Source organism: Copadichromis virginalis, linkage group LG9 (genome assembly GCF_057382275.1).
Source record: "Copadichromis virginalis isolate Kocher_CV1m ecotype Utaka linkage group LG9, C_Virginalis_male_GT1.1, whole genome shotgun sequence".
NCBI classification, from domain to species: domain Eukaryota; kingdom Metazoa; phylum Chordata; class Actinopteri; order Cichliformes; family Cichlidae; genus Copadichromis; species Copadichromis virginalis.
The window spans coordinates 30,511,969-30,526,095 of NC_140626.1; the positions used below are offsets into that span (position 1 = coordinate 30,511,969).

Consider the following 14,127-nt stretch of genomic DNA (forward strand, 5'->3'; position numbering starts at 1 on the left):
TGACTCACAGTTCAGTTATATTGATTTTAATGTGTCTTCATATTAGGACTAAGAATAGGAATAATTTTTCAACATTACATGATTATATATTGCATTACTTATTACTTAATAAATTATAGAAATGTTAGCAGCAAAAGCATAATTAAAGTACCATTCTCTGAAAGAGGATAATTTTGCTCTAAAGCTATATTTTTAATCTTTATCAAAATAATGGCATGATAACTCAACAAAACTGAACTTTCTATACTTTCCTATGCTATGCCATCACAGTCTAGGTGCTATATTTTATATATTGTTTAGTAACTATGAAAACTTTATATAAAATGTTTTAATATTTTTTAAATACTAGCAAGTATACAGATAGGGAACATACAAATATACATGCATGTGCTACAGTGCTATTATACATTATGACACTTCATTCTGTGCTTGGTTGAACTGTTGTATAAAATGTTTGTATACCCCATATACCTGTTGGCACTCAGTGTGCCCTACACAGGGAACATACAAATGTGTGTGCTTCAGGCAATTATATTATGATTATAAAAAACACAAATATAGTCAGTTCAAATACTTTGCATTTTAAAGTTTTAGTGTTTGTAACTAGTATGGCTGTGAAATAAATAAAACAAAAATAAAAACAAAAAAATCCATTTGTTCACAAAGGGAGCAGAGTTATATAATATTACATTAAATGGGAACAAGTAAAACCTAAAGCCATATAGTACTTGAGTACTGCTATCAGTCTTAATCATCAGTTTTAGAGTAATTTGATGCCCTTTTTAATTGTAAGGCTCTATGTTAGTTTTTCTTTAAACGGGTAAAGTCTAACATAACTACTCATCTTACATTTATTTATGCAGCAATGGATTTATTTTTAGTACTTGAACGCATCATGGGTGTTTACTATCGTGTCCTGAATCTGAAACCGGATTGGTGGAGCATGTTTTGAGGCGGGAAACCGAGACTTAAATTTCGGCAAAGATTGGTGTTTTAATCTAGTTCCTAAACTTGGTCCTCTTTTCTTTAACTTCTTGCATTTTTATTGACAGATAAGACGAAATGTTTTACTACCCCAATGTGCTCCAGCGACATTCTGGATGTTTTTCCACAATTTGGTGAGTCTACATGTTGCTTCAAAGCCATTAGCAAGAAGTCCTGATGGACATTACCTCCCGACTAGCTAACTGTTATGTCTAAATTTTGTAAATGTGTTTTGTTATTCAGGTTAGCAGCCACTAAAGGCATCAGGGTGACCCGCAGAGAGCTTCTGAGAGTCAATGTCAAGCGGACCTGGTATGAATGTGCATGTTTTTGTATAGCAAGCCTGATAAAATTGCTAAAGTAGATTAGCAAAGGTTTAGACTAGTTTAGGTTACTTAGTTCAAACTTAGCACTTCACTACATCTCCATTTGCCAGTAAATTGTGCAGCTAAGTTTTACTGTGCACATTTAGTCAAGATTCATCTGCCTCATTTTGAATGTTTACAGCGGGGAGATTTTGGACTATGTGACGGCACAGGTTCCTCCACCACAACCCAGCCTGCCCAGGCCTCGGTTCTCTCTGTACCTGTCCTCTCAGCTGCAGTACGGAGTGGTTGTAGTCTACCACAGGCAGTGTGGCTTCTTGCTTGGTGAGGAACAAACAGCAAGACAGCAGAAACAAGAGAAACTGAAATCGTGTGATCAGCCATGACATTCCTCTGCTTTCCCTACACACTATGCTGCAAGTTGAGTCACTGCAGTAGTTGTCAAATTTGAAAGTGTATACAAAACACTGAGGAGATGACTAACATGGATTAAAAAATAAATGGGAATCATTTCATGGTAGATTGCTTATATAGGATTAGCAAAAAAAAGGGAGTTGGTTGGCAAAATGATTTTCAATTGAACCAAAAAACCCCAACAAAAAACACTAACTCAAATAAACCAAAAGCAAAAACAGAGCAGCTTCATTATTTTTCATGATTGATGTTAACTGGGGAAAAAAGCCCAGCTTGTTTACTTTATGCAAAACACATCAGACAGATTGTGTTCGTCACCTTCTCTCTGTGTCATGAAAACTGTTTTGGTGCAAAAACCAAAACAATGCTATCATCCCAGCTCCCCCTGATAAGTGTGATTTAGAAGCCAATATGGAACTAATGAAAGCAACATCATCAAACACAGCGCAACAGTCTCGATTCATCAGGTCTCAAATTGCAGCCTGACGATGATATTGCATCCGACAGATTCGCAATCATGCTGCTGTCATGGTTGATGAAAATGGTGAAACATAATGCAGGATGATCAGCAGGAGGAGATGCCAAGAAAGCAGCCATTGTCTGCAGTGGCATTTAATTTCACCCACCAGTACAATAAAACCTCCAAGTGTGTGGGTATGATGTTTATATGGCATTATTAAGCAGGGCTTAGTGGAGTTTGGTATGGTCATTGTAAAATGGGACACAAACATCCTCCATGCTCATTTTTATTTTTCCAGACATCCATTTTTTTATATGCTTATTCAGTTGAAGGTCCTATGAGGCTGGAGGCAATCCTGGCTTTGGGGGAGAGGTTGGGTACATCCTGGACAGGTTGCCGGTACAGGCAACCTAAATACTCTTAGTACCTTTTATCAATGAGGATGTTGAATACACATGTTAGCTTGAAGTGACCTTTAGTACATTTGTCACTGTTAACTTAAATGTGATGCCTCTTCTTGCATCTCTGGTTTTTTTGTACGAGTCGTGTGCATAATTTTTCTGTTTTCCAGAGGAGGTTCAACAAACCATAGACCGCCTGCTGCGCTGTAAAAGATGTGTGCCTATAGACATGGCTGAATCTGGCAGGTCTGTGTATGCACGCACAGTGTGCTAATCCACAGGGGAAGAAAGTTTTGTCTCTTGCGGCATCTGAAAAAAAATTAGCAGAACTGTCAGGAAGTTTTAGCTGTTTGGGGAAGTGTGAGCTCACAGGCTTGTTGTTGAATATTTATGAGATGACAAACAGATTGTTTGGAGTAATAAACAGTAAAATGGAGAATATGGTGTTTAAATTAGTGGACAAATGGCTCTCCTTCCCTTTAAATAGCTTCATCAATGTTTCATAAGCCACATTATGGAACAGCAGTAACGTTATGCACTTTGCTATTTATTAATCCATTTTGTGCGATATGAAGGAGCTCTAGTCTTATTCCAGTGATATTTTATATTATTAGAAACTGCAAATTCTAAAATGTGTGCAGTGTTTGAATATGTTGAGTAATAACATTGGCGTATCACACTGTAGGAATGCTTTGGATATACCTGACATCCTGTACATGATGGAGGAGGCAGAAGGAGCTCAGGATCCCTTCTTTGGTATCATGGAATCTCACCAGCTACCCAGCCCATACAAATTACCCCAGGTACATACACCCACCATTATACACCAGTATTATATATGCATGCCTCTGTAATATGTCAGGTTTGCTACAGAGGGACTGCAGTCAGTGTTGAAGGTCACGCTCTGTAAGCATGCAGGTGAGAGGCAGCAGTAGCTGCTACTATTACAATAATGATTAGATTTACCATGAATCATAATAATAGAAGCTTGCAGGATTTCACACATGCAGGCGAACTCCTGTTTCCAAAAAAATCTTTTGACTTGTAAAGATCAGTTCAGTGTTGAGCTTCATATGCAAGACTATTTGTGACATTTAGTCCTTATCCTAACACACAGACAAACATCTGATGTCCTGAAATTGTGACTGGCCATATAAATGCAGAACTTACTGTTATTTCACACAGTTTTGTTTGTTTGTTACCACAAATTACACATGCACCATTTACTTGGATTATTGTTTTATGGTAATGTTTACAAATGGGCTTTGATCAGTGTTTTTTGATCAACGGTCATGACAATTAGCATATTAATGATCAAGGAGCTGCCCATTGTTCATTCAGTGGGCTGGTTTCAGTTATTGTGCAAATGTACTGTCTATAAGGTTGGGGAAACCTCCAGTCAGCTGAGACTGAAGAAGTCACTTGGATGAGTGACGAAACTGGGGGGGAAATGCAGTGATTTACAAATCTCATAAAACCACATTTTATTCACAATAGATCACAGAAAACATATCAAATGTTTAAACTAAGAGATTTTATTATTTCGTGAAGGATAACACCTCATTTTGAATTTTTACGGCAGCGACATGTCTCAGAGAAGTTGGCATGGGGCAACAAAAGGCTGGAAAAGCACTGAGTAAGTAAGAGGTACAATAAAGAAACCGCTGGAGGAACATTTTGCAGTTAAGAAGTTACCTAGTGAGCAATGTGACTGGGTATAAAAAATGCATCTTAAAGAGGTTTCTGCAGAACAACTTCAGAAAAAAAACTTTTCACCATATATTTCATCATCTACAGTACATAATCATAATACTCAAAAGATTAAGAGATCCTGGAGAAATCTGTGTGTGCAAGGGTCAAAATTAGTATGGGATGCCCATGAGATGATCTTCAGAGCCTCAGGTCTCACTGCATTAAAACAGGCACGTCTGTGAGCACAATTCACCATGCCCCTCTAAAATGCAGGTTAAAGTTCTTATCGTGACAAGAAGAAGCCCCACATGAACGTGACCCTGCGCTTCTCTTGGCCAAAGCTCATTTAAAATGAAATTATTCTGTTATAGATGCCCTATAGTTCAGATTAAAGAGAAGAGGAATCATCTGGGTTGTTATCAACACTCGGTTCAAAAGCCATCTTTGATGGCATTAGTGCCTATAGTATTGGCACCTTGCACACCTGTAAAGACACCATCAGTGTTGAAGGGTGTAAACAGGTTTTAGAGCAAATGGAAACATTTGGCACATCAGGAGAAATACGACAGAAGACCCCGGACTGTCAGGACTGTATTCCTCTCCAAAAAGTCCAGCAGCTGCTCTCCTCAGCTACCAGATGTTTACAGACTGTTAAAAGATGAGGGGATGATACACAGCGCTAAACGTGGCCCTGTAACAACTTTTTTGAAACATGTTGCTGCCATGAAATGATTTTTTTCCTGAATTGTTGCATTCTCTCATTTTAAACATTTGGTATATTACTATATTACTGCTACTGTGAATAAAATATGGGTTTGTGAGATTTGCAAGTCATTGCATTCTGGTTTTATTTACACCCCGAGTCGTGTGGCAATGGGGTTGTGCACTATATTTCTCCCTGCTTACAATACTTCATAGTGTTGAGTCAGTTAAATCACAGTGAATAACTCCTTGCTGAGTGTGGGTGATGTAAATCTGGCAGACCTGGACTTGAACTTTGTCCTCATAATCTGTAATGAGTAGAATGAGTCAATGTTATATGGATTTAAAGGATTGCTGCACTGCATCATAAGTGTTTGTTACGTGTTTGTGATGTGCGCTTCCAGGCGGGGTTTGTGATTGAAGATGTTGGTTCACAGCACTCCCTGGTGCTCAGTCCCCACACCACACGAGGTGAGATGAAAACTCTGGCATTTTAAAAAGCTGTAGCTGCTCCCCATTTGAATCTCAGCTACTCTCACATCCTTGTGCTCCTAATTCCTCCTGCAATGTTAAACCAGGTTTCAGGTCACCTCCAGCTGCCATCACTCTAACTGAGAAGGAGCACTTCATCATCACCACTGCTGAGGTAAACTCTCTGTCATAGTGCGGGGACAAGAAACACCCCAGTCATCATTTTTAGTTACAGCAGGCGTCCTGGTGAATCACTGAGCCAGGATGTGGACCGTGTGCCCACAACATCTCCAGTTAACATCTTTGTCACAAGCTAGAAGCCTGCTTCCTGTGTGCCTCATGCTTTGTGACGAGGGAGCAGCATCAAAGGCAGAAGATGTAGTACACTGTCACATGCTCTTGTGAGAAAGATGTTTACTGTTAAACAAGGCCAGATATTTATAAGAACTCTTATTTTGAAGTGCTCAAACCAATCCAGTGTGTATAAGATAAAGTGAGGTGAGTGTTGTGAGGAAATGTGGATCAAAATGACAGACAGAGAAAAGAAGGCAGAGGGATGTGTTTCCCTACTGTAAGTCGAGCAGGACCATCACACAGTATTAGCCTCCTCGCTCTGTCACTTAGAGACTGCCGATGGCCCTCATGAACCGCATCAGCTGATGATATCCATTTTGGCTTGTTGAGATCGGCCTGTGTGCACAGTTTGCTCACAGAGACATGCTGCTCACATCCCTGTTGCACTGTCAGTCTCATGAGTTTAGTTTTGCTATGCAGGCAGAAACATGGTAATATCTGTACTCTCAGCTCTGTTGCTGCTGCTGTATTTTTATTTCTGTCTTTCATTCACGCGTCTTACATTTTCTGTGTCAGGATTTCGAGGGAGCTGATCTTCCTGAAGCTACAGCCAGAGAGATTGACTTGTTGATGGACCAAGCTGACCAGTTCCATAAAGGTGTTTCTGTCAGACTCATTGATTGTCCTCTGTGATAAGCACTGTGCACATATAACAGGGTTTTATGTGTTTAGCCTGACATCATGTTTTAGCTTTGCAGAAATTCTTATCAGCTCTGCAACACGTCCCTCTCTTGCACAGGGTATTTTCTCTGCCTAGAGGAAATTTTTGGCACTGTCTTCTAAGAGGTTTTAGGAGTGGCAAAGACAGGTCACCCTCATTTGAAGCTAGCTTCATTAATTCCAAGCCTTGAAGACGTTTTTGTTTATGAAATCCTGAGAAATAACAGGAAAAGGCATCGATTTCTGCCAAAACCGGAACTTATTTACTTTACTGTAAGCATGTGGTCACCTACAACAAGACCCCATTCTGAGTCAGGAGAAAGCCTGTTGTAATGTGACTGCCCCCATCAGCCGGGTCAAATTCTTTGTGCCACGGCTATAATTGGAAAAAGAGCCGCTCTGACCCCATGAGTGCTTTTGCTACCAGAAAGAAAACATTTATTTTCTGGAAACTGGTTGGTTTCATTGGAGAGCAGAGAGGCAGAAACTTTAGATCGCCTCTTCTGCTCTGACAAAAATTATAAAAGACAGGACAACATGTGAGTAGCTTGTATTTAGTTCCAATTTTCTCTGTTAAAACATGAGTGAGAGAGTAGAAAAGGATTTTTTAGGGTCTTATTAGAATAGATTTAAGCCACTTGATTCATTAGTTTGGGTCATTTGGTGAAAACTGTTAGTTTGTATGTGTCTTGTTTCTCTGAGCGTTGTTTACAACACGTGTTAAACAGATGCAGAGGAGCAGACAGAGGAGAGCAGCTGGAAAGGAGCCATGTCTTCTGCTGATCAGTGAGTCCTGGTTAGAAACAAAAGTGACAAACATGGTTTGTGTTTCCACTGGCTGTTACGGCCCGTGCACAGAAAATAGACCGCAGACTTACAGGAATATTTATGTGTGTCTCAAAGGTGTGATAACAGTTTTCGTCTCATGAACATTTTCAGTGTGGTGCTACGTGTGTGTTTCCAGGCTGGAGGAGGAGGTGGTGTTGGGGACAGACCGGGACAGTGTGTGGCTGCTGGACGAGGAGACAGGTCAGCCTATGGCAGTTCCTTTGGCAACCATTGCCCTAGAGATGACCCCTGTACAAGTTGCCATGCCATCTCCACCCTCTGGGGCATCTGGGAGAGAGGGGGACCGAACGACAGAAAGGCCCTGTGATGAGGTGGGATAAGGAGGACTGCTCACTTTTACTGTTTTGTGAGAAAGTAAAAGATTTCCGGTGTGTCTGTGTGGGATGTATCTGAAAGGCTCTGGATTTTGTTGATGGAAAAACAGCTATTAAAGCTATGTTTTATTTTTAGGCTACTGAACGATGATTGTGTAGGAAACACTGTGATGACAGCTTGTTTTTATGACACCCGTAGCCCAGTGACTCACGAGCAGTTTGTTTTGTTTTAGAAACAAATAATAGAAAGCATGTGCGGGTGTGTCAACATGGAGCTGCATATTTTCCAGTATGCGTACTCTGGACTGTTAAGTCATTGCACTGTAAACGTATGATTGTTGCTGTGCCACCAGGTGGCTGCTCCTCCTCTAAGGAAGCGCGGTGGAAGACGCAGGCGTCAGCTGGTCTTTGCAGACCCTCAGGTCCAGATATCTGAAAGAGTGATGGAGGAGCAGATCGGGAACCCGAGGGCCGAGACGCTCACACTGGTAGTTAGAATAAGATGACATCACTGAACTTTTAAAGATTTATCTGAATGAATTCAGTCTAAATATTTCAGATTTTGAATGACAGTTTGCATCACATAACTGCTGGAGTTATGTACACATTTAACAGCTTCTTTTCTTCTCAGACACATGTAGACTTTTTCCATGAGTCTCTACTCGACTTGACTCAATCCATTTTTTAGGGCTTTCCATTAGGCTTTTTGTTACCTCCTGTCGGATTTCAGGTGATCCGAGGCAATCCGAAAATATGTCGTCAACAGACTGCATGCCAACAGTTGGCCAGTCATTGGCGTCACGAGAGCTACACAAAAAACAGTGCGGTCCCTGAGTCTGAAAAAGCCATACACTGAGCAGCAGGTAGATGATCATCATCCGCTGTTATTGTGTTTGTGTCACATGCAAATCACATCACGGGACTTTTGTCCGCGTTACTATAACGACCCACACGTAGCAAAGTGGTACTCGATTGTAGTGGAAAACAACCAAAATGGAGTTGAGCTGAGCAGAGTAGGTATTAATGGAAAAGAGGCAATAGACACAAAGACTCCATACTAAAATCCGTCTTCACTGGATGTTCCTGGTTCAGTTGACGGGGATCAGTGGTTGACTGACCGATTTTCAGTCTCTGCTGTTCTGTAATCAAAGTCTTGCCATCAAAGTGTCTATTCACCAGGGTGTCTGTTAATTAAACTCCTGCTCTCCACTTCTATTCCTTCTCTTCCCACTGGAATAGTGCTTATTGATTTCATTGCCTTCCTTCTTTGTTGCTCCCTTCCTGCCATGTTTAAATTCCTGTGATATGCTGAGATTGGTTTCCCTCCCTCGCTGCACCAGAACCTTCACTCTAAAATCTTGTTTTTTCTCTCAGTCAGACGTGTTGCTGGACTTCCTGTCTGTGACCACGCGTGCCACTCCTACTCAGCTCTTCAGCGCCCCCTGTGGATGTAAGTACCAGGAGCTACACAGTTACTGTTGACTGAATACGAACCATTATTTCTAAGCCTTTTATTCTCAGGTAATGAAAGCACAGACGGATTGAGCAGTATAAAATCCCTTAGAGAGAATCCTTGTACATCATGTAAGGAAGCCTAATAAATAAAGAGAAATGCTGCAACTTGTCTGTTCGCCACATAAATGTTGTGCATGTTTCTAATCAGCTTCAGCCTCACTGGGCCTCTGCATGCTAATAGGTGGGACTAATCTCCAACACAGTCATCAGCTATAGTGAAAAAAAACTATAGCTGTAGAGAAAAAAAACAAACTGTCGGCATAGCACCCTGTCTGCCTTTTGCCCTATCTACAGCCCTCCTTCACTCTGACCTCCAGACGCTATGGAAACAGCAGGCCTCACTCGCCGTCCTGCCCAAACAAGAAAAAGAGAAAGGGGAGGAGGAAGAAGAGGAGGAGGGGAGATTGGGGTCAGAGCAAGAGAGAGAGATAATGAGGGCAGAGAGGAAGAGAAGGGACTCATCCATGAAGGAGGTGGGTCTGCGTACATTTAACCATCGACGAGGAGGATTTTGATGTAAAGTAGTGGTAATCTTACCAAACTCCAGTGTAATGCCATCCTGAATTCTGAGAGGGTGTTTGTGGAGCCAGAGTTGTAATAATAAGGCTTATCTGGTATCCAGCTAGCCCGCAGTGGTAGCCTGCCAGCTCAGTGTGTTCAGCTCATTGGTGAAATAAATCAGATTATAAACCTCATTTCTATTTCTTTACTCTCTCTCTTTCTCAGATACCCAGTGATTTAAGACTGCAAAGCACAGAGGGCTCATGTAAGAAGAACTCTCATCTTTGACACAGACTACTTAGATTTTTTTAAGAGCACAAAGCCACTCACTGCGTGTTTGTGTGTGTCAGCAGCTGTGTCAGATATGATGCTGGACATGTCCAAAGAAGATCGATCAGTAAGCGATGCCGTTACTTCCATCAGCAGATGGTAAGTCTCAGATGGATAGAAAGATGGACAGCTCGGTGCATAAGAAACAGATCACTGTGTGTTTGTGTTTATGTGTTTGTGTGTGTGTGTCTGCAGGTCTCTGCAGGAGGAAGTCCAACAACCAATGGAGCCCATAGCAGAAGAAAGGATTGAGATGCCCGAGGCTCAGACTAACGCAGACAGCAGGGACATGCTGAGGTGCTCTAAACATAAGCTAGCAAACACGCACAAACACACTCACACTGACACACAAACATACTTTGTAACTCCAAGAAATGCATGAAAGACATTTGCAGCTGTGTCAAACTCAGTCTCACTGATGCCCACTGTTTGAAATGAGAGTTACATTGTGGACCAGACCTATAGATGTTATTGACGTGCCTGTCTTTACAATCTGGTCCACGTGAATCCTGAACTATATGTTGTCATTATGGCGCCCACACCGCCAACTCCTAACAACCTGCTCATCAGCCTGAGTGTGACAGTTGCTTGTAGCACGAATTTGATTAAACAACATCAGTCCTTATGTAAAAGCAAAGTGGGAACAAAGTGCTTATTTGTAAGTCTTAACATGTTAGTGGCTGTGTGGGAAATATAAGGGGAAAAACGCCTCTGATCAGGTGGTTTGCATATATAGCACAAGCCAGGCAGCTCATATGAAAGTGGGCGCACAAGGAAAGGTTTTGAATTGTAAATTAAGTTTGCAGTTTATCTGGAAGTCCTCATCTAAATGGTCTACCTGACACTGCTTGCCTCTTATCAGCTCCGAGGGTTTCTTTCTCGTATATTCAGTATATCAATAGAAATGATATTCCCTGAAAACAGATCGTCTCTTGCTGATTACATGCGCAGGCCTCTCTGTACTCTTTATAAAACAGCAAACATCTTTTGAAATTGTCCACCTCTGCTTGCTTTGTCCCACTCTGTGTCGGGCCGCTTTTATGCTCGCCGTGACGCTTGTGTGCCGGGTGTTGTGGGATAATTTTTACATCTCATCCTGTGTCGTGAGACATGATCTTTGTGACACATCGGCCGGTCGCGCAAGACCCGAGTGTACGATCGTGCCCGTTTTTATGATTATTTTAATAATAGTTCTGCACAGTAGCTCAGAGACGCACAAACACACAGGGGGAGATGTTGCAACGGTTTAGAAGAATAACGCAGTGGCTTCTTGCACCTTAACAGTGGGGAATAAAGACGAGCGAAGCGACCACTGCAGAGGGTGTAGTGGCACCTTTAGCTCATCAGCTTTAAGGTGTCATGGAGGTGTGCCCACACAGCCCCGACTGCAGGAGTTTGACACGTGTTGCAACATAGGTAAACATGTAAGAGTCACTGTGATAATACAGGATGCTGAAGGATCTTTCTTTACTTTTTAATCCTTTCTGGCTCCTGAGTGCAGGCTCTTTGTTAATGCTGCCCAGCCTCCACATGCGCGTTAGTGCTCTAATATCCACTCGTGTTGAGATCTGAAGAGTCCACACTCTGCTCTGTTGCCAGAATCGCCCCAAGGTGATTAGTTTTTGTGGCACGACATGCTACTCTGCTCTTTGTATTTGAAGGTAGGCTGTGGCAGACTTTTAAAGGTGAACCATTAATGGCTACAGTTTGAAAACTAGGACAACTAGTCTATTTATTCAGAGTTTCAGCTGTGTTGGTTGAATTGCATGAAGAGAAACACAGTGACTTTCCTTTCCTAACACAGGCCAAAACAACGCTTAACAACACTCGTAATCTTTATCCAGTGTGTGCCAACAAACAGCATCTGAGACATTTTCACATCCTTGCTTATGTGACAGTGTTGGGGTCACTCGTCTTTTGATGCACACTTGTCTTCAGTGTTTTCAGGGATGTTACACTGAGCTGTCATCTACACACTGGGAGTCTCCCTGTTGGTTTGATCTGGTTTAAAACTCTAATTTTTATTCAGTTCATGCGTCAGACAGTGAAACTGTTGATCACAGTGCATCTATAATTATATTCATGTCCGGTAACATGTATAATTGCATATACACTTTTTGCCTCCAGCATAACAGGTTGACCTGCTTTCTAAGTTGTTGGACATTTGCTTTGAAATTCTAAACCGAAAGGAAGCAGCAGACCTGAGGGATGAGTCAGACACGTATCCCTGACTGATTTTGTTTAAATGTCAAATACTGTGAAAAAGTATTTGCTCCCTTCATGATTTCAGTTTTTGTAAATTTTCACATTTCAGATTTTAATATCTGACAAAAACAACCCAAGTAAATACAAAATGCAGTTTGGTGAAATTATGATTTTATTTATTAAATGAATAACTATCCAAAACTACATATCCCTTGTGTAAAAATGAAATAACCGCCTAAGCTTAACAACTGGCTGCACCACCCTTGGCAGCAAGAACTACAATCAGACATGATTGATAACTGATAGTGAGTCATTCACATCACTGTCGAGGAATTTTGGCCCACTCTTCTTTTCAGAATTGTTTTATTGGAGTGTTTTCCCAAAAGTCTCTGGGAACATCAAGATGCTTTTTAACAGATGTGAGTTGAGCCTTTGTGTTCTGTTTGCTCAGCAGTGGTTTTCTCCTTGGGTGCCATTTTTGCCCAGTCTCTTTCTTGTCATTGAATCATGAACTCTGACCTCAACAGAGACAAATGAGGCCTTGTCACTTTTGCGACCTCCTGGATGAATCATTGCTGTGCTCTTGAAGTAATTTTTGTAGACTGGCCACTCGTGGGATGATTCACTACTGGTACAGTTTTTCTCCATGTGTGGATAATGGCTCTCACTTTGGATCACTGGAGTTCCCAGACTTTAGAACTGGCTTTGTAACCTTTTCCAGACTGACTGATGCCAGTGACTTTTTTTCTTAGCTCTTTCTTTAGATTGTGGCATGATGTGCTTTTAGCCTACTTTACCTTGTTAGACGTGTTGGTTTAAGGGATTTCTCACATTTTTACACAGAACATGGATGGTTTGGGTAACTTGGTTTCTTAATAAATGAAATCATTGTTTAAAAAAACGTAATCTGTACTTCCTCGAGATATTTAAAAACAAAACATACGTTTCTTTTCCAGCTGGATCACCTTCAGCCTGCAGAGGTTTGGTGAAGTCATCTTTGACTCTCTGCTGCCCCCTGAGGCCAATCGCTCCACTGCAACTGACACATTCTACAAACTGCTGGGTATGGGAAAGACAGAAATGGATTTTATTGATTTTTAGAGCTTTGAAGAATGAGGTGGATTGATGTGTCATTAAAGCTGACCTTTCACAAACTTCCCTGCATTGTACAGTAACAAAGGCTGTCACAGAGTGCGGTCTCTGTAACATGTTTAATGGCCCTATTCTGTGACGCTTCCTTCCAACAGAGCTCCTGTCTGCTGGACAGGTGACCGTACATCAGGCTGAGCCCTACAGCAGCATCACCATAAGCTCTGCTAAGCTGACAATGGCTGCCTGAACACACCTACAGCATCCAGCTAAAACCTAGTAGAGATTCAGCTCATCTGAACACATTGTTAAATCCAGTTTTTAATCAATAGCATATGAAGATTATTAAATGAATTACTTTTAATTAAACATGACCCTTTTTAAAAAAAAACAAACAAACAAACAAAAAACCATCAGCATTTCATGTTTTTATGCTTGGAAATTCAGTATTTTTAAGGATATTTTTAAAAATGTTATCCTACTCATGTGGTTCAGATTTATTGCTTGTATGGTTATATTTTCAGGTGTTTAAACAGAGTGTTGCAGTTTGGACTGAGTGTTGTATTATTATAGCTTTTTTCTTTTGTTTTATATTGTTATTTTCTCTGTTAAAAATATTAAAGGATAAAAATTAACTCCACTTTTATACAGTTTGTATTTGCTGTGTTAAATTTTAGCTCTTTAAAGACTAAAATCTTTAATAAAATGTTACTTATTCTTTGCATCTCAAAGGACTGGACTTCTCTTCATTGTCATACGATGACTGAGCCTCTTAGAAAAAGCCTACACATCAGTCTCTCTCTTTCAGATTCTGCACATGCTGTAGAAACATGCTGCATATAGAAATTAATGAAATGTGA

General features: G+C 40.9%; 1 protein-coding gene across 2 annotated transcripts; it reads left to right on the forward strand.

The window, feature by feature from the left end:
* The first annotated feature begins 919 nt into the window (after positions 1-919).
* On the forward strand, positions 920-13,991 carry rec8b (REC8 meiotic recombination protein b). Of its 2 annotated transcripts, none has more exons than XM_085468711.1 (18): positions 920-1,118; positions 1,228-1,296; positions 1,492-1,634; positions 2,756-2,831; positions 3,271-3,388; positions 5,384-5,450; positions 5,558-5,625; positions 6,321-6,402; positions 7,193-7,250; positions 7,429-7,624; positions 7,981-8,115; positions 9,002-9,077; positions 9,437-9,615; positions 9,869-9,908; positions 9,994-10,072; positions 10,169-10,270; positions 13,135-13,241; positions 13,426-13,991. In XM_085468711.1, the coding sequence occupies exons 1-18, from the start codon at positions 1,063-1,065 to the stop codon at positions 13,515-13,517; spliced, it is 1,743 nt and encodes a 580-aa protein (XP_085324837.1). In that variant the 5' UTR covers positions 920-1,062; the 3' UTR covers positions 13,518-13,991. The 2 variants fall into 2 exon arrangements, with proteins under 2 accessions (XP_085324837.1, XP_085324838.1); XM_085468712.1 differs by having other exon boundaries at positions 9,997-10,072.
* The last annotated feature ends 136 nt before the right edge of the window (positions 13,992-14,127 follow it).